General features: G+C 41.0%; 1 protein-coding gene across 1 annotated transcript in view; it reads left to right on the forward strand.

Moving 5' to 3' along the window:
• The window catches only part of LOC306773712 (interleukin-1 receptor accessory protein-like 1), a gene marked incomplete at both ends in the record, with an annotated part of 317,198 nt that overhangs the window by 257,402 nt on the left and 37,953 nt on the right, over positions 1-21,843 (forward strand). Inside the window, one exon of the mRNA XM_079263606.1 lies at positions 5,014-5,146. Coding sequence (XP_079119732.1) covers positions 5,014-5,146 — 133 coding nt within the window. The remainder of the gene's footprint in view (positions 1-5,013; positions 5,147-21,843) is intronic.

Below are 21,843 nucleotides of genomic sequence, written 5' to 3' on the forward strand. Positions count from 1 at the left end.
CTCACTAGATTGTGTAGATCGGAGTGGGGAATACTGATAAATTTACTCAGCATGGACGGCACACACGCTGCTTGCAGATATAGTGATCTGTAATCTATGTAATCTTCAGTACACAAGGACGATACAATGCTATGCTCTCTCAGAGCTGGAAGCCTTTCAATTTGGCATGAAGAATGGCTTGTTCTCTCCCATGTGTGTGATTCCTCTGTGTAGCTTTTCCTATTTTCTCTCTCTCATCCGTACAAACAAGCCCATGTGCTTCTTTATTCCCCTTGTGGTATACCTGCTTCACATGCACTCAGATGCAGAAATGCTTTCCTGACTTCTCTCTCTGACCCTCTTTGCCTGCTTTTCACTACTCTGTGGTCGTTCGCAGTTTCCAAGCTTTTGGTTCGTCTGCTTAACCACAGGAGTCTTTTCTGACTTCTATGTCCCATAGCCACATTGACTGAGAGAGAGAGGGGCTCTAGCGCATGGAGATAAGAGAGAGGAGACAATCGCATTAAGACTCACTTTACTCCTCTGACCAAGTCCAGAGGTTGGGATTTAAATGTTAGGATCCATATACTTAAATCCCTGCCTGGCTGTTTATGCATTTCCCAGACTGAGCACATTACCTCTGCCTCTGCAGTCTTAGCTGCTTACAGTTAAGTCGCTGCAAATTAATACGCCAACGTTAAAGGAATAACAAGCAGCCATGTGCACGAGAAGTCCCTTGTTGTAAGACTTTGGGAGTGACAATAAAGTTGTTGTCAGATCAGCAGTGGATCCATCAATGCAACCCAACATGCTGTTTGGTTCGATGGGTGAAGCCTCCTGACATCAGTGGTGGCACACAAAAGGAATCTATGTTTCCTTTTACTGTTGTCTGCACCTGTCAAAATATTGTGCTCAGGTTTGTTGTTGCTGATGCTTTCAAAAACTCCTCCTGCACTCTGGATCGCATGCTTTGTAGCACCACAGAGACCCCTGGTGGAATGAAAAGGCTAAGCAGCTCTGAGTGTGTGTGTATGTGTGGTCCAGGACACGTATCCAAGCTTTCCCAAAACTCATTTTCTCCATCTGTTTCACTTTCACACTCATACACCACACGCACAACCCTTATCTCTCAACTGTAGACAATATTTTTGCTGAGCCGTGAGACAAAAATGCAAAACTCTTCTCCAGTTCAGGGCCTTTTCTTTATCTCCAAACCAGATTTTCTCTGTTAACACTATAGCTATCATCTGAGTGTGCTAGACTGCACTAGAGGGCCAAATTAGAGCAGGCCTTGGTTAAATAAAATCCCTATTATCTTTGAACTAGCAAGTACCCAATTATACGCTATGGTTCTCTCCCATCTCACAGACTCCTGAGCTGTCGCCACAAGGCCAGTGAGCACATAGCATTTATGAAGAGATGCTGAATCACCTTTTTGCCTCCCTGGACACACAGCTGGTGTAGCCTTCTCATGGATCTGTGTCATTCCCCAAGTCATGCTTTCTTGTTTCACCACAGGCCACACATTCGCAGAAGTGCAGAATATGTGTGATAAGTATGTGGGAAAAAGAGTTAGAGGTCTCTAATCCAAAGCAGAGAGAAAATTAGTTTAAAAGGGGGATTATCTGACTTCATCACACCAGCAAACCAGTCTTACAATGTAAATACTGACCAAGGATTAAACACACACTTTTTTTGGGGCTGCTATTCAGGCAAGCTAAATTCTTTTATTTGGCTGTTTGACACACAGACAAGAATGTGGAGTAAAGCAGCTCTATTGGAAATTTAGTGACATAAATTTAAAATATAGAATATAAAACCTCAAAGCAAACAGATATAAAGGCTGTGGCAACTGAATTCAAGAGTCGCACTCGCTAATCAATATGATGCAATCACAACTGCATTAAAATACCATCTGTAATATGAAAGCGGTTACATGTAAGGTCACAGAAAATTGGATTGTTCACCCAATTTTATAGCTTTGCTCACCATGAAGCAAGATTATAGCATTTGTAGCGCATATTGTTTTACACTTAGCAGCTTTACAGCTTTAAACAAAATTTTGACCAGTTTATTCAAAGGTTTTTTCAAAATGCACATTTTCCACAAAAGAACTATAAAAAAAAATATCCAAATTTTTTGTTATCTTCCTAAGCTGAATAAGATCTGTTTCTTAAGACAGCAGCAGCTACACAAATTAGCAAGTGAAAATATTCAGTTTTAGCTAGAGAGCTCATATACACAACATGTACACACAGAGTTTATAAACAACAGAGCCCATAAACTGACCAAACTGGTGTGTCTTGTAGCTCAACTGGTTGAGCAGTCACCCCTTGTACATAGGTTAGAACTCCTTGTAGCAACTCTGCCAGGTTTTAGTGGGCTACTCCCCTTTGCTGCATGTTATTCCCTACTGTCTGACCACCTTTCTTGCCCAACTACATTTAAATAAAGGCGCTCGAACCATAGAATTTGTTCTTGTTTAGTTAACTACAAAACTGTAGCTGCAGCTTCTCTTGTCACTCAACTAAGCACAGCGGGGACACAAAAAATGAAATCATTAGCTTAGGTAAAGGGTTCAAATACTAAGCTAAGGGCTATTTCCCTTGCTAAACCATCTAGCTGTGTATCTAGCACAAAAGTAGCTAGCTTTGAAGACTGAGGAGATCAGAGCTAATCAAAACAAATCATTGTCATTCAAATATTGTCACTCAACTAAAAACAACAGCAGGGACACTCATTAGTCAGCAAAAAAATCAAATCATTAGCCAAGCTAAACAGTTCAAATACTAAGCTAAGCTAAAGAGTTAAAATACTAAGCTAAGGGCTTATACCCTTGCTCATCCATCTAGCTGTGTATCTAGTGCTAAACTAGCTAGCTTTGGAGACGAAGAAGATCAGATAAGATAAATGAGATATGTTTCTAAGACAGCAGCAGCTACACAAATTAGCAAGTGAAAATGTTAAGTTTTGGCTAAGCTAGAGAGCTCATATACACAACATGTAACACAGAGTTCATGACCAACAGAGCTCATAAACTGACCAAACTGGTGTGTCTTGTAGCTCAACTGGTTGAGTAGTCACTCCATGTACAGAGAATAAAGCTCCTTGTTGCAACTGGGCCAGGTTTTAAGGGGCTACTGGCCTTTGCTACATGCCATTCCTTGCTTTCTGACCACATTTCTTGCCCACCTACGTTTTAAAAAAGGCAACTCGAACCATAAAATTAATTGTGGTTTAGTTAACTAACAACCACAACTAAGAAACTGTAGCTGCAGCTTCTTTTGTCACTCAACTAAGAACAGCAGGGACACAAAAATGAAATCATTAGCAAAGCTAAAGGGTTCAAATCCTAAACTAAGCTAAGGGCTTATACCATTGCTAAACCATCAAGGTGTATCTAGCACCAAACTAGCTGGCTTTGGAGACTTAGATCAGAGCTAATCAAACCAAATCTTTGTCGTTCAATTATTGTCACTCAACTAAGAACAACAGCAGGGACACACACTAGTAAGCAAAACTTTGAATGATTATTTGAGAGTTCAAAGCTAAGGGCTTCTACCATTGCTAAACCATTTAGCTGTGTATCTAACACAAAACTAGCTAGCTTTGGAGACTTAGATCAGAGCTAATCAAACTAAATCTTTGTTATTCAAATATGTCACTCAACTAAGAACAACAACAGGGACACACATTAGTAAGCAAGAAATCAAATCATTAGCTAAGCTAAAGAGTTCAAATACAAAGTTGAGCTAAAGGCTTATACCCTTGCTAAACCATTTAGCTTTGAATCTAGCACTTAACTAGCTAGTTTTGGAGACTGAAAAGATCAGAGCTAATAGAATAAAAAAATTCAAGCGTAAACTTGAATTTCTTATGTTTGTTAGTTCTGGAGCATTTGTGAACATTTATCTGCAAGTTTTATAAAATTAGTCTAATTTACCCCAAACATGAATGCAGAATGTGTAAATTAGCCTTCATAGAGTAATATTTCTTTTGCTACTCAACAAAATAATGCTAATCAAATTCTATGCATCTCCCCGTTCTTTTAAATTAATTGGTGTGTCAAAACGTTGGACTGATATTATCTACTTCAAGAACTATTTTCTTATACAATCAACTTTTGCTTTGCTGAGGTTGTCTGACAGTTTGCAATTAATTTTTCCTCCCCACTTTCAAAAACTTCTTCTCACTCAGTTCTATCTCTTTTACAATAAATGGAAATATTATTAGTTCTACTCACTCAAGTTATTGTACTGCTGCATTGACCTCTGCTGGTAATAATTAAACATAATTTCTTTTCTAACCCACATCAAAGGCTGTGATGGATGCAGCGAGGTGAATGAGGGTCAGTTTTTTTCAACACTCCAGTTCCATAAATCCACAAGGGCAAACATCACATCACAAGAATACCGGAAAAAACCGAGTGGATAATGTGCAATTTAAACTCCTAATTAGGATGCTCAGGAAAAAGTGGGGAGTATTGTGAGTTTAACATTAGCTATAAACTGTATAATTCAAGCCCCATAAAAGCTGTGCTTTTTGGGTTGAATTTTTTCCCAGCAAAATACAGTGATTGATATTTAAAAGTACAATATGACTGGAAAAAAGGTGATACAACTGAAGAGTATAATATTTTATGGAGGTATAGAAATGTTGTGAAGTTTGGGTGAAAGACTGTTTTAAAGTTTGAGAGGCATTCATGGTTTAAAAGGGTCTGAAATGATTTAAGATTGCATCTCTGGGGATCGGGTAAATGTTTAGAAATTGATAGAATTAGGGGGGCTGCTATGAGGCTTTAAGAGTGTAAGAATTGGAGTCGACAGAAGAATAAGTTTAATAGCTGTAAGTCAAGATGTTAAGAGGCAACACGCGTTGAAGCAGACATCTGTATACAACACAGGATTTGCTGATTGTGTTTGTTTAAGTAGATGCATCTGTTTGTGTTCAGCTGCTGGACTGAATGTTGCTGAGATTGTGCATGTATGATCTGAGGAAAACCTCCCCTCATATCCGGCCTCTTGTCTCCTGCAGGAAGTCCTGTCAACCTGACGTGCAGAGCGTTCTTTGGATACAGCGGAGACATCAGTCCACTCATCTACTGGATGAAGGGGGATAAATTCATTGAAGATTTGGATGAAGAGCGTGTCCAAGAAAGCGACATCAAGTAAGATTTTAATACTTTGCCGGCTCTAATTCACATTTCTTTGAAGAGATAAAGCATCTAAGACATAAAGTCTTGACATTACCACCCTAATTTGAGTTTTGTGCCAACCAAATTTGCTTTTCCGGGTGGAATTTTATGGATATAAAGGAGAAAGGGATCAAATAGCTCGGATGAGTTACTAAAAAGAGAATTTAAAATGAAAGAAAAACATTCATTTATTTAATTTGTTGACATTGAAATGACTGAAATGATCAATGTTATATGGAATCCTAAGCAAAGTATGACAAATTCATGAAGTACTGATCTTTTCAGAGGCAGCTGAACTGGTAAACATCTATTTAAACCCAGTTACCACAACTATGGGACCAGACATCAATACTTCAAAACAATAAATGGATCTTTGCATCATCGTGCTAGTATAAATGAATGCTTTATTGGCTGTTTAATAATGCAGACAGCTATGCATTCTTGATCATGTACTATATATGCACAGTTCAGGCACCTGCCATAACTCCTTTCCATCTGGGTGACCTCCATCTTCGTGCTCAGACTTGCTGGAAACTGATGCTTGTTTATTCCACAACCACACGAGTACCACTTGAATCTGGTCTTCCATCTAACAGTGTAATCTCATGTAATCATCTTTCATTTTTCTTTTTTAATCTAATCATGTTGCACAGAGTTGGCTGTCCAAGTGTTCTGATATCTTAGCAGTTCTCTGTTTTTGCTTCCATTAAGTGCATCAGGGAAATTGTTGGTTTCGCTTCAAACACTGGAACATCAAATGCATCCAGAAAAAATTGCTTTGAGAATTTGGAAATAAACAGTATCGTCTCAACAAGAGACAATGCTTGGCTTTGATCAAGCATAGCTGATTATATCAGTGGGCGCTCTAACTCTTAAGGCCCATTTATGCCCATTTAGTCCCTCAGACTTCCATGTATCTTTTGCGTTGCGATGGTTTTTAAGTGAAGTCATCCACTTCAGAGTTCTGTGTTTCCTTTACAATCACCCAGTAGCTTTTCTTGAAAAGGTCCCGCCTTCTCAGGAATTGTCGTCTCCTTCCTCTTTAGCATCCGCTTCGCTCTTCCCATGTCAGCGACGCTGCTCAACACGGCCTTCACGGTTTCTGGTCGCATTGCCCTGTTTGCTGTGCTAAGCATTTGATCTACAAGGCCCCCAGAAAACAGCCCAAATACACATGTAAATAACACAGGAGATGGAGGAAGGTGTCTGTCCGTCTGCATAATTGTCTCCTGCATGAAGCATAAATGGGATTTTGTCCATTTCGATTGGTAAATTTTAGATTACAACACTGTAAATCCTCCATAGAACCCAGTGGAGTCAGCATCTTCCCAATGCTTGATCACTTTACGTTTTACCCAAGCTGACACTGACAGCTTCAACTAAAAACTGTTGGCTTTTTAATCACCGTTTAACTAGTTTGTGGATGTCACAGTGATGCCAGTTTTCCGGTTTATTTATTGGTTTATTGCAGGACATCTGGAAAAAACTCAGTGTTACTGTTTGGTGAACTTTTTCTTAGCGTGAGATGATGAGCTGATTTGCAGCCAGTGAAGGTCCTGATGGTGTCTGAGACAAGACGCGGTGCTATTAGCATCATATAACGGTTTTACTATCTGATTAAACACAAGCAGGTGCGGTTTAGTTAATAAATGTCACCTTTGTCTGCATAAACTGATAACAGTCAAATAATCAGATCAGATTTGAGCACAGCTTCGCCAAGACACTTTGTGTGCAGAATAAGAGAGTAATATAAATCATTAAAAAGATAAGATCTTTAGAATAAATGATTTCCTGTGTTTCCAAGTGGGAAAGTTGATGTTTAAAAATGAATATTGGCCGCTGTAACAGAATTTAATGTATTCATGTAGAGGCGAGGTCACCGCCTCTCAGACAGGCTGAAAAATGCAAACAACAAGGTAACTTCTGGGCTTCGGCAGGAAGAAGAAAGCTCCTTATCCTAAAGAATGTGCTTTCATTGCTCTACTGTCATCAGCAGGGCATTCACAAGATAAGGCAGCAGTAATGAAAGCATATCAACAACAAGTAAGGAAACAAAACGGCAAGGAGCTGATCCTTGTTCAGTCACGGATAGATTCAGACAGACTTTTAAGATATGAGCTCTGGGCAATCTGGAGTGCACAACTTTCACTTGCTAATGAGAGATTGTTGCACCACAGCTCAGCAGGAGAGTTCACGTAGTGCTGGTTTGGCTTATGGGTTTCTCCGATGTTCGTCTACAAACCGATGTTTGTAACAACTTCTGCGCTGTAGCTGGAGTGCTTCTGTTCCATCATGATCATGTGTTTTGTATATACAATTACAGATGGTTGTGGAGTTTATTATACACACATATATCTACACATAGACACACACACACATATATACAAATACATATATACATATACACACATGTAATAATATTGTTGGTATCCTTTGGTCAATGATAAAATAACTCCCAATGGTTGATGAAATAAGTTGAATTTGACTAAAATAACAATAAATATGAAATTAAACCAATGAAAGTCAGACATTGCTTTTCAACCATTGCTTAAAGAGAATTATATAAAAAAGATAAAGTCATTAAACCGGCCTGAACAAAACTGATGGTACCCTTACCTCTGTATTTAGATGAACAACCTTTGGGGTTGTCACTGCAATCAAACGTTTACTGTAGCTGTCAGTGAGACTTTTGCACCTGTCGGCAGGTATTTTGGCTTCTCATGAGCAAACTGCTCCAGTTATTATAGGTTACCAGACGCCATGGGAAACCCCGTAGGATTCAGGTCAGGGCTCATAGAGGCCACTTTAGAACAGTCCAATGTTTTCCTCTAAGCCAGGGCAACTCCGGTCCTCGAGTGCCACAGTCCTGCAAATGTTAGGAGTTTCCCTGCTGCAACACACCTGATTCCAATCAATGGCTAATTAGCAGACAGAGTTTGATGTCAAGCTCTGCACAGGTCTGGTAATTAGGTCTGACGTGCACCAGGTGTGTTGCAGCAGAGAAACTCCTAACATTTGCAGGACGGTGGCACTCGGGGAGCAGAGTTGCCTTCCGCTGGTCTTAGCCATTCTTGGCTGTTTTTAGCCGTGTGTTTTGGCTTATTATCTTGTCTCAGGACCCGGTCTGCGACTAAGACCAGCTTGTCTGACACTGGCAGCATCTTTCTCCATACAATCTCTTGATAGTCTTGAGATTTCCTTGTACCTGCACAGACTCAAGACACCCTGTGCCAGAAGCAGCAAAGCAGCCCCAGAACATACCAGATCCTCCATGTTTCCCAGTATGGACGCCTTCTTTTCTTCATATGCTTCATTTTCCCATCTGATCATGGAACTGATGTGGCAAAAACTTACATTTCTGTCTCATCTGTCTGTAGGACATTCTCTCAGAAGCTTTAGAGCTTGTATACATGTAGTTTGGCAAATTCCAATCTGGCTTTTTATGCTTTGTTTTCAACAATGATGTCCTCCTTGGTCATCTCCCATTAAGCCCAGTTTGGCTCAAACAACAACTGATGGTGCGATCTGACACTGGTGTTCCTGGAGCTTGAAGTTCACCTTTAATCTTTTCAGAAGTCTTTCTGGGCTCTTTTGTTACTGTTCATATTATCAGTCTCTATTTGTCATCCGTTTTCCTCCTGCGGCCACGTCCAGGGAGGTCGGCTACAGTCCCATGGATCTTAGATTTCTGAATAATAAGTGCAGCTGTAGCCACAGGAACATCAAGCTGCTTGGAGATGGTCTTACAGCCTTTACCTTTAACACAATTGTCTACAATTTACTTTCACCAAAAGACAAAGACAACCCTTTCCTTTGCAATGTCACCAAACAGCACAGTGACTTCCTGTAGCCCTATATTTAGACCCAACGTATGATTGTGTGGACACACCTTGGATTAGCACGTCCCTTTGGTAACATTATTTTCAGATATACAGTATATATATATATATATATATATATATATATATATATACATGTAAAACATGTAACTGCCTTTATAAAGGCTTAAGTTAGTCGTCAGCTGATTGTACGTTGACTGGAAAGTGATAACATGATCATGTGACGTCTGTGCTTGTTGCTGTTTATTTGCTTCCCGTTAGTTTTTGGATGCATTTCTTGCTTGTCTTTAAAACCATTAAGGGTATTACTTCATCATATTTGTCACCACCAGGCTCAAGTTAGAACTGATGTTGTTCTACCCTGCTCCTTCAAGAGGTTGTCAACTCCCGGCTTAAATCCAGGGGTCACCGAGCTTCTTCTGGGGTGGCTGCTCCTACGTTGTGCAACAGTTTTCCTCTTCACTTTCTGGCTTTAAGTCCCTACGTTACACTCACCTCTTTGCACTGGCTTGTAAATGGACTGTACTTACACTGTGCTTGTCTAGCCATTTGCACTCAAAGCACTTTTACATGCTCACCCCTACACTCATACCGCACTTCCTAGGAGTTATTGATGTGTTTTCTTTTTTTGGTTTCCTAACAATCGCACACAGACAAGCACATCAGGGGAAATTTGAGGTTTTATTGCTTCATTGTGCAGCACTTCGGGCACAATGAGTTGGAGTAAATGCTCTGCTATACAGATAAAACTGACGTCAATATGAAAACTCAGCTCTGTCCACACATAGAAGAAAGCACATGCTGAAAACCGGTTCTTCTGCACTCCTCATGGAATTACTATGGAAACTGTAAAGTTAAAATCACATTTTACAGCGTTTCTGTCATGATTCTGCAGAGGAATAACTCTGATCTCAGGCTTAAGAACAAAAGGTCATTCAACAAAAGAGAATTGTTGACACCAAAGTCTAAAAATACAGGTAACCAGAATGGATTTGGTACCACAGTTAAAGTTGTTGACAGACTGGCAGAGAGAAGCTGCAATGTACACAAAACTTTAGTATATAGTGTATTTTCCTTTGGGTGCAGAGTTTGTGATACTGTGATCATTTAAAGAACTTGTCGCCATATTTTCATTGATCGCGTCGCTTTTTTTCCTTCTCCTTCTGTCCCAACAGGAATTTTAACGGAAAATGTTCATTATTTTTTATCTGATTTACAGAAGTTTTAGTGCATTATCTTTATTTCTCTCTTGAAACACAACATCTTCCTTAATAATACAGGCAAGCAGAGATTTTAATCCTGTCTGGCTGGTAGAGCAGGAAAACACACCTAAAGCTGGGAAATTAATCAGATATCCTTTCCTCTGTGTTTAGTAGGAAATCAGATTTACAGAGGATTTCATTTTGCTGACTTGATACCTTGTAGCAATTAAATCCTGAAATTTCCATCCGTCTTGGACATGTAATCGACTTTATTACATCAATCTTCAGCTTGAGATTTACAGGAAATATTTTACCAGCCACTTACAGGAGCAGTGCAGTTAAAAAGCAGCTTATACGTGTGTTTGTAAACCCAAAGTTACTACACTTTTGTTCCAATGGTAGTACTTTTGAAATAAGTGCAATACAATACTTCTCAGTTCACTGAATCCTGTTCACAGTGCAATTAATTATAGAAAATAATTTTCTTGCTTAGCAGTTGTTAAGCCCTTCTATTAAAAGTCGATATAATTCATGTAAATAAATCAGTTTATCAATATTTTACTGTTGTGCAAATCTGAGATAAAGCTTTGAGCTTAAACAGATATTTATTACAATCTTTGCAAAGGCAGACACAGAATACCATGGTCAGATAAGTCCCTCAGGTTAGAGGGCAGTAAAGCCTGTTGTCCACTGGTCGGCAGTTCGAGCCCCCACGATGGAGCCCCAAGTGGCACAAGCCCGTATTCTTTGAGGGCCTGTCCGGAGCTTGAATAAATGCAGGGTGTGAATACAGCTTCTGTAGCTGGCTATTCTCTGCGGCAACCTTTTGAGAAAGTGACAAAGCCGAATGGGACGAGGAGGTTAAGAGATTACAGATTTTTTGACTCACATCTGGTTTTGGGAGAAGACTAACCCGACCCTTATCTTGAAGTTTTAAACTCAAATTAAAAACAAACCTTCGTACAAGTGCATTCATTCATTTATTCATTTTCCTAACTGCTTAATCTAGGGGTGCCCAAGTCCAATCCTGGAGATCTACCATCCTGCAACCTTTAGATGCAACCCCTGTCCAGCACAGCTGAGTCAAATAGCTGAATTCCTCTTCTGCATGTCCTTCAGCTCTGCAGAGGCCTGCTAACGAGCCACTTATTTGATTCAGGTGTGTTGGAGAAGGGTTGCACCAAAAAACAGCAGGATGGTAGATCTCGAGGACCGGACTTGGGCCCCCCTGGCTTAATCCAATTCAGGGTCGCAGGGAAACTGGAGCCTATCCCTGCTGGCTTTGGGCGAAAGGCAGGGTACACCCTGGACACCTCACCAGTCCATCACAGGGCCAAAAAGAAACAAACAACCACTCACACTCACTTCTACAGGCAATTTAGAGTAACCAATTAACCTAACATCATGTCTTTGGACGGTGGGAGGAAGCCGGAGTACCCGGAGAGAACCCACGCATACACGGGGAGAACATGGAAACTCCACACAGAAAGGCCACTGACCCAGCCAAGGATCAAACCAGTGACGACCTTGCTGTGAGGCCACAATGCTAACCACCATGCAGCCCCTGTACAAGTGCAGTTCCAGTTATTATCTAATCTTAGAGAACCGATCTCCTTTGTTAAATCTGCAGCCTAGCAAACACGTAATAAATGCAAATATCCATCCATCCATCTTCAGCCGCTTGTCCGGGGTCGAGTTGCGGGGGCAGCAGCCTAAGCAGGGAAGCCCAGACTTCCCTCTCCCCAGCCACATTTGCCAACTCTGCGGGGGGGATCCCGAGGCGTTCCCAGGCCAGCCGAGAGATATAATCCCTCCAGCGTGTCCTGGGTCTTCCCCGGGGTCTCCTCCCAGAGGGACGTGCCTGGAACACCTCACCAGGGAGGTCCAGGAGGCATCCTGACCAGATGCCCGAGCCACCTCAACTGGTTCTTCTCGATGCGGAGGAGCAGCGGCTCTACTCTGATCTCCTCCCGGATGACCGAGCTCCTCACCCTATCTCTAAGGGAGAGCCCGCCCACCCTGCGGAGGAAACTCATTTCAGCCGTCTGTATACGAGATCTCCTTCTTTCGGTCACGACCCACAGCTCATGACCATAGGTGAGGGTAGGAACGTAGATCGACTGGTAAATTGAGAGTTTCGCCTTCTGGCTCAGCTCTTCCTTCACCACGACAGACCGGCGCAGAGTCCGCATTACTGCAGACGCTGCACCGATCCGTCTGTCCATCTCTTTATGCAAATAAAGGATTATAAAGCAGTTAAATAACAATGACTTTCTGCTACATTAAGATTCACATCAGGGACGTTTTTCATTTCCGGATTTTGTTCAGACTTCCTTACTTGCTGAAATAAACACGATGTCCTTTCATGTCCTGCCCTGCTGTAACCCTTTGACAGCCCACACGCATGACCAGAAAAGCCCTGTTGTCGACAAACGCCATCTAATGAAAAGGTTAACTGTAAGCAGCATGACGAGGCTGGAAGGAGCGTTAGCGGCCCAGCCAGTGACCTGGCATTTCGAGATGTCTCTATTAGCCTGCTAGCTCGCTCCGTCCAGCTCTCAGCACTGCTCTCTGTTGTGAAGGACACCGGGCCAATTAGAGCCTACAGGATTTCAGGGGGTGGTGGTGAAGGAGGGGTGTCAGGTGGCAGAATTGGGTAGGTGGTGTAATAAAAAATGTGGGGGACGAATGCAGAAGACAGAACCGCATGTGGTTAGAAGCCTGCTTTCATATGATAGTCAAACGAAGTAACAAGCAAGGAAATCAAAACTATGACCCTGAGCTGCTTTGAATATGTGTGTGTGTTAATGTGTGTGTGCAGGCACAGAAGTAAGGAAGCTCTCGTATAGTAGGTACCCTCGTTTGAAACGCATATTTTTGTTTTGTGCCACTGCATGATGCTGTCTCCCTCAGAGTGTTATTTATTTTATTTTTTGCTCCCATTTGAACGTGCACCACTTCAAACCCTTTTCCCTGACATCATTCCATGAGCTTTTAGCTTTGAAATGGAAATTAATCACACAGGAGTATTCCCTGAAGGGCTGCCTGTAATACATGAAATGGAGCTTTTGGCACGTTTCACTGCTCAGATTCCGGGTTGATACAAATTTTTGTGGTTGCAGAACAAGACTTCATACATCTCTGAGGTGAACTCGCAGCACAGAATCCAGACTTGAAGTTTTAAATAGGCGAGAAGTTTCGGTCCCTAGTGCCTGACCATCGAGTGCCCTTTTGGAGCATCCATTCAAATGTGAAATTGTATTTCATTTTCTGAGTCTAATTACTGCTCCTGCAGATATTTTGAGGAGAAACTATGTGGAAAGTTGGGTGATATTGCTGCTGCAGTCTCAGTGGTTTTCAATACAGAATGACATTTGTGACACAGTGAAATTTTGCTGATGCTGTTGAGGTTTGCTGATTTTAGGAATATAAAATCTGAAGGTGGAGATGAAAGAAACATGGAGCTTGGCTGGTCTTAAAGCAGCCCTGTTGAACTTTGGGAGATCCTACCCACCATCACTCCAAGACTCATTTATGCACATTGATAAACATGAATGTGGAGCCTTCTGTCCGTCCTCAGAAATCATTCCATCTATCCGAGATCTTGCAGGTACGTAGCCAAACCAAGCAGCAACCTTGGTTAAAAGTAAAGCCGATGCGGAAGTGCATAAAACTGCAGTTCTCCCTTCATCCACTAGGGGCTGCAAAACAGAGCAAATCTCCATAGACTCCCATGTTAAAAAGACCAACTTCACAGCAGAAATAAACATGTTTACAGCCTGGTTCAAAAATCCATTTTCGGTTGAATAGGTCAGGTTTACCTTCAGGACAACTGTGGGGGGAGTGAATTTTTTTCTAACTCACCCGTTTATAAGTAATTTAATCTTGAAGTTCAGCATATTTGGGGGCATGTCCTTTTGATTGACAGGTACCTGATCTCCCGCTTCAAGTAAGAAGAACGTAGGACAACCGCGGTTTTTAGCCGGTTAACAACGTGACTTAGCTTTAGCCCGTTTACCTCCATTAGCTGGTTAGCTCCTGTTATCTCCGGGTTAGCTCGGTTAGCTCTTAGCTACAGAAAGCTCGGAGTTCGCTCGATGTCAATCATCCACCATGACGCTCACAGCCCCCCTCTCAGCTCCACCTCTTTGCCCATATTTGTATTTTCAGGGCGAGACAACGTGCATGCCCCTGCCAAGATGGTGATGGTAGGAGCGGCAACCTCCGGTGGTAAAAAGCGAAGCCTATGCAAAAGTACAAAAATTGCAGTTCCCCCGTCATCCACTAGGGGTTCCAAAACAAACCAAATCCCCATAGACTCCCATGTTAAAAAGAAATAAACATGTTTACAGTCTGATTCAAAAATCCATTTTAGGTTTGATAGGTCAGGTTTACCTTCATGACAACTGTGGGGGGAGTGAATTTTTTCTAACTCTCCTGTTTAAAAGTAATTTAATCTTGAAATTCGGCCTATTGATTGGCGTGTTCTTTTGACTACCAGGTAACCAATCTTCCATTCCAAGAAAGAGGAACGTAGTTCCAGCAGAGTCCTGCATCTGCAGGGTTAGGTGAAGGGACTTTACTCAGAAACTGCAGTCTCTTTCTCCTCCTCTCAGCCTCCCGAGCTGGTTTGGAAGCAGAAGTTTAACAGCTTCTGTGTCTGAGTTTTCAGACTTAGATCTCCTTGCCGACCCCTGATTTACACGGTAAATTAAGAAACGGTAAAGTGACATAATAATTAGTGACGATACTTTTTAAATTCAGCAACGAGTAAAGTAATGCCGTTACTTTCACTCGCTACTTTGGTGAATTGTAACTAATGACTTTTGTTTTTTCAGTAATGACCCCAAACCTGCATGTGATGGACCAGGCTAGAACACAGAAATGGTTAACCGTGGTTTTTTTCAGCCTCCAGATGCCGCAGAGCAACAGCAACCCACGAATGTGCACGGCGAATGTCAGCGTACCATTAAAACAGGGGACAGAAGTTTTCATCCAAATATCATATTTGTCTCTGTTGTATTTGATACAGTTTCTGACATCCCTTCAAAAACTTGGTAAATCCCTGTTGTACACAACCTTCTGCCCCAGGTGGAGACAGTAATAACACAATAATGCACTGCAATAATTTCCACATATCAGACAGTGATGAATGGTCAAGAACCAAGTAAAGACTTAATATAAAAAAAATTTCTTTTCTCCCCATTTTATTCTTGAGCTGTGCTTTAAGGCTTTCCAGTCAGAAACACGTCGTGTTCGTGGAACGCAGCATGTTGAGGTTTTGAAAGATGAAATTAGGGCATAAAGCTGAGAGGTAAAAAAAAAAAAAACAGAACACAGAACTTTTAGCCATACACAAACTAAACTAACAGGAAACTGGTTCACCTCTGTTCAACCTCATTTGTGCACGTAATCACAACACAATAATCTCTATGCATCTTACAGACAGACCAATTCAATAGAATTGATTTTAGTCCAATTTATAATAACTATGTTCATATAAATCTGGGGAGTCAAACTCCAGTCGGTATCCAGCAGGTCTTCGTTGTGTCCCTCTACCAGCACACTTGACTCAAATCAAATGGAGTTTGATGCCTGTGATATAAGCCAATAATAAAAATTATTACCTAGTTGAGGAAATCAATGTTGAATTAAATTTAACAGAAAGGAAAACGTCCAGTAGAACCAGGCTCAGGTTGGGCGGCCATCTGCCTCTTCCAGCTGGGGGCGGAAAGGGCAAGAAAGTGTGACTAACAGTGGTAAATAAATAGCATGAATAGCAACTTGTATTCAAAGGGAATACAGCATAAAATCAGTCATCGTGATCCGAAATGACACGGTCAACAATGTAACATCCACACCAAACATGTTCAGCATGACCGCATGATTTAATCCCTTGCATCTGATTGGCTAAGCGAAACATAAAGCATAAAATATCGCACATTTCTTCAAGTAAAGATAGTTTTTACTGCTTCTTTTCAATCTACAACTTCTGATTATTATGATTCAAACAGAAAAATATGGACAAAAGCAGCCAAGTCAATCACACGAATGCCAATTCTGTCAAGTTGACGGATTAAGCGACGGTCATGTACAGCCCTCTGCGATGCCATGGTAACCTGGCCGCTCCCTAGTCCCTAGTATTATAACAACAAAGTTGTTATAACAACATGTTAATTAGCAAGCTTTAGCGGTGTTTGTTTTGTATCGATCCTCTCGGCTCGCTGCAAAATGTCAAAGCATTCCTCTAAACAAAAAAGAGTCAATGTCTCTCGTTTGACTTCCGTGGCCTGATTTGAAAAGGTGTGAAATTTAGTCCACAGCTGTAACTGAGATGATGGGGCAGAGATACCTGAAATAAGTGTTACTTCTGTTACCTGTTTCACATACGTACTGGTACCACTTTCTGACCTTCATCTTGACAAACATGAGGATTTCTCCGCTTGCTTGTTTTCCATTTTTCAATTTTTTATTACAGGTCAGAGTCACTAAGCAACGGGGTTAGCACAGCAGCCTATAGACCCTTCCTAAATCACTTTTCCTCTTGCTTTCTTGTGTCTGTGCCTTTCTAGGCCAGTAGACAGATTTCCTCTATTTCCAGCAGTCCTCTGTCTGACATACTGGCAAAGTCCTTTTCCACTGCACACATGCTTAGCAGATATATCGCCATCAGAGACCTCGACAAAGGCTGTCAGTATGCACACACACAATGACATGCAGTTTCTTTGGTCCTCACTGAATTTAAGGGCAGCAGTAATGGCTTTTTGCTCAGCATCCTCTCAAGTTTAGATAGTTTGAAAAGTGGAGCACCCCTACCACTAACTGATGCAACGGCGCGGCACACCAGCTCCACGCCGGTGCCTACTGGGGAATCTGTCATTGTTTAACATTTCATATTCCGAGTTGTCTCTGATCTGATTCAAATCAACCCTTGGCGTGCAGTCAGCAGAAGTGCAGACAGCAGGGAAAAAAAGGAATGATCAAGCAAGCAGGCAGCAAGGCGTTTAGACAAAAAGAACAGCGTGAAAACATGGTGCAGCACAGAAGTTGAGGTGTCACAGGAAGAGACTGCACTGGAAAAGATCAAGCAGAGATGCGTCACCGAGTTTGGGTTTGATTACAGGAGCTTACATGCTGTCGCATCAAAGCATCGAAGAAGGACTTCTTGTCTAATCAAAGGTTTAATGCTAACATGTCTTTGCTTATGTTTGAAGTGAATGATGGACTGTTGAACCAAGTTGTGTCACAGACGTCTGTGGTTATGCAAGCCCTGGTCTGGTTTACTGGACTATAGCCCAGTTAGAACACAGGGCCTTCTTCCACACCAACTAAGATCCTATAGGGCTGCCGTCCTGCAACCTGCAAGTGTTGTGAGTTTCCCTGCTACAACACACCTGAAAGACATCAGACTTACTTAGCAGACTGGTTCAGAGTTTCATGTCCATCCATTGATGTGTTGGAGCAGGGAAACTCCCAACACTTGTAGGACTAAGACCCTCAAGGACCAGTTGGGATCTCAAACTCTGGTGCGGCTGTCCTGCAGGGTTCAGATGTTAATGGGTCATTGTGCAGAACTTTACACCATTTGAATCAGCTGTGTTGGAGCTGGGAAGCATGGGAATCTGCAGTACAGGGGCTCTTGAAGACCAGAGTTTGAGGTTCCTGGTCTGAAAGCAAGTCTCAAAGATAAAAAAAAAAAAAATTGTGCTAGGCAACTATTTAAAGATGACTCATTAAAATACATTTTCTAACTATCTTTCATTTTGAACAAATAAGTTAAATTGAATAAAAACAAAACAAGACACTCTAGTAAGTTTGTATGAGAGAGACAGATATATATAATTTACATATACTTTCCGTTCAAAAGTCACATACTTATATGTGACATTATGAAGCTAAATCATCACTAATAATAATAGTAACCACAATAAAATTGCAGTAATTCTCCACTTCAACCAGTCGAGGCAGATGGCTTCCCTCCCTGAGCCGGGTTCTGCCGGAGGTTTTCTTCCTGTTAAAGGGGAGTTTTTTCCTTCCCACTGTTGCCACATGCATGCTCAGGATGGGGGACTGGATCAAAGTCATGACTCGATGCAATCAGTTGGTTTCTATTATAGGATATGTATGAATTGGCTTGAAATGATGTGTATGTAAAGTGTCCTGTGGTAACATTGTTGTGGAGTGGCGCTACACAAATAAAACTGAATTGAATTGAAAAGTCCTTCACATAGTGGCTAATTTACATGTTTTCATAAGTTTGCATTGTTGAACAGTTTTTTTGTTTTGTTTTTGTTTTTTTTGGTTTTTTTTTTTAATCTCTCCTTGTGCTCTGATGCTGTTGTATTCATGTTGTTCCCAACAGCGTGTTTATTTTGCATCAGCTGGAACAAATTCTGACTATTGTGCTTGTTTATGAATCTCAGGAACATTAATGGTAATTTTGTTGCTTTGTACATAATTCTAACAAAATTTTTAGATTTGATTGTTATTATGATAAAGAGGTAATTTGTTCTATGTTGGAGGTTTTGTTTGCAATTATTTTAACTGTAATCATATTCTGAATTAATTGTGATTATTCGCATGATTATGTACAAAAGTGAATAATGAATTCAGCAGCAGCGAACAGCACACTTATTTTTTCCTTTACCAAACGCTACCAAAGTAATTCTTTTATACAAGTGCAATGAAGTTATTTCTTGTTAAACTCAAATTACATACTAATATAATTAAGTCAAATATTTGTTCCAGCAACTGATGTAAAAATCAGCGAGTTAGCAGGATGGATTTCAGTGTTTTCCGTCGAAACAGAGAGAATAATATGTGATCAATTTCCAGTCATCATGGTGAGATCCCTGATGGATCAGATTACAACATTTCTAGATTATCATGAGAACATTGGTGTTTTCTAATTAATTTTTCAGCTATAAAAAGAAACATAAAACAAGCGCAGTTTGTCTAGTTTTAGTTGGCATGTTCTTCTTAGCATGGACAGAGTGGAGGTAGGGGTGGAAATAGCCACACACACCAGATCATGTCAGCAAAGATTAACCCTAAATGCTGATGCATGATGACCACAGGGATTCAGTGGGATAAAATAATCATTATCAAACAATAATAAAAAGGTTCAATTTTATTTTTTTGTTCTATCCCCTCAACATTGTGATGAACTTCCGTCTCCTTTCAGCAGAATAGCACAGTACACCAACGTCCTTAACCTCACAACACATCACCTGCTACATACTGAGATACTTTAATGAACACATTCCTCTCCTCTCTTTTCCAGGAACCTGCTCGTTCCTCTACTCCAGACTTCCACTAACCTGTTTAATCAATATGAGTCTTGTTGCAAAGATTTTTTTTCCTCCCTTTTCTTTGCTGGCTGCTAGAGACTTTCAGCTCAGTCTATGTAGAGTCACACATGGGTGCCGCAAAGCCATCAGCATGAATCTATATCTGAGACTTGTGAAGCCCCGTCTCTCTGCTTGACTGGCCATACCAATGAAGAACAACGAGCTCACGGGAATAAGGGCCTATATGAGTTTGGATACAGTATTTACCATCACCAGCTCCATCAAGTAACCCCCTGCAAAAGTTAAGACAAAGCGCTACTTTATCAGATTTATAAAGCAGCAAATTGCATGTTCTGTAATAGTTCTTTGTGTGCAATCAATAAGAGATTTCGCTGCAGAGTGATATTTTCTGTAATATACAAGTTATTAGCAACACTTTGTAAAGTTAATATACGATATGGCGGCAGTGGTTGTATTATAGTTGGTCTTTATACTCCCAGCACCTCACGATCTGCTTTGTTTAGGTTGCTCATTGATCAGCAAGAATTAGATGAGTTTTCATATTCAAAAGCCCTGCAGCAGGCAGCAGTTGAATGCCCAAGTGGCCCCCCCACACCTTTTTGCACTATTAGCCCCATGCATCATTAAACAGGGGCTTGAAATAGCTGCGATTTTTGCAGCCTTAAAAAGATTATATGCTCATATAATGTCCTTGTTTTTTTGTTTTTTTTTCGTTTCTTTTTTCCTCTTGCAGGCCAGCAGGTGGATAATTTTTAATGTACTTTTTCTTCTTTTTATTGCCTTTTGTCATTTTCTGTGTTTAGGCTGTTCTAGGTGCTGCAGTTAATTGGTGGCTTAGGACAGAAAAAAGACTCAGTAAGACTGGGAAAAGACCATTGTTTGGCTTGAAATAACGACTAACAGACTGAAAAATGACAACCACCAGCTCTCTGTGGCTTGTAGAAATGTCAATGCAACTTTATACATAACACTTGTGATTGTAGTTACAATTTATTAGGAAAACACAAATATTTTACATAAATAACACTGGAAAAAGATTGTCTAAAGGTGTTATATGAATTATTGTCAGAACTGATCTTTTTACACCATAAATTTGCATCTCAATCACGATGACTCATCTCAGGGACTGGAGTTAATGGATCAACCCACCTGCATAAGCCACAGGATATGCCTCGTTTAAGGCCAGTTTAACCCATGAAACATAACATTACTGTATGACTGTATAAAGAACCTGACAGCTCAAGACAGACAGAAAAATACATCAATGGGGAGCATGCATAGAGCCAGCCTAAGTTACGAAAACTGCACCACAGAACTTATACGCAGTCATTTGATGAACAAACCATTCAAACGATCACTTTGTTTGACTGTTCATCTGGTTCTGTGTTTTTGCTTCTGGCCCAACATTAGCAGGTCTTGCTATAAGCACTAGTTTCCATTCTATAGCCACCAAAACAAATGAGGAGTTAAGTTTTCACTCGTCAAATGTCTGCCTGTGAGGAATCAGATGTCCTTGTTGAGATTTTAGAAAAAGACCTTGAGCAACATTGCTGGCAAACCTTTTTCTGAAATGAACTATATCCACCACCAACACTTTCAGGTCAACCTTGCTAGTACCAGATTAGCCTTCCTTTTGCCTTCTTAACTGCTTTAATCTTTCATGGCATAGATTCAACAAGGTGTTGGAAACATTCCTCAGAGACTTTGCTCCACACAGACATAGTGGTACCGCAAAGTTGCTGCAGATTTTATCGGCTGCACATCCATGAGTGCCTTATCGAATTGAAATCTGGTGAAATCAGGTCATAGGAGTACAGCGACATCATTGCCTTGTTCAAGAAACCAGTTAGGGATGATTTGAGCTTTGTGACAGGATGCATCATCCTGCTGTAAGTATCCATCAGGAGATGCCACACTATGGTCATAAAGGGACAGACATGGTCAGCAGTAACACTCAGGTAGGCTGTGGTGTTTAAATGATTGACTTGGTACAAAGGGTCCCAAAGTGTGCCCGTAAAATATCCCACACACATTACACCGCCAGCAGCCTAAATATTGATCCAAGGTAGGATGGATCCATGTTTTCATGTTGCTTTTCCTGAATTCTACCCTACCATCTGAATTTTGCAGCTGAAATGGAAACTAATCAAACCAGCAATGTTTCCCATCTTCTTTTGTTCAGTTTTGGAGAGTCTGTGTGAATTCTGGCCTCAGTTTCCTATTTCTACCTGACATGAGTGGCACTCGGTGTGGTTTCCGGCAACTACAGTCCATCTGTTTCAAGGTTGGATGTGTTCAGAGATGATGGTATTCTGCAC

This window comes from Telmatherina bonti, assembly GCF_933228915.1.
Source record: "Telmatherina bonti genome assembly, chromosome: 24".
NCBI classification, from domain to species: domain Eukaryota; kingdom Metazoa; phylum Chordata; class Actinopteri; order Atheriniformes; family Telmatherinidae; genus Telmatherina; species Telmatherina bonti.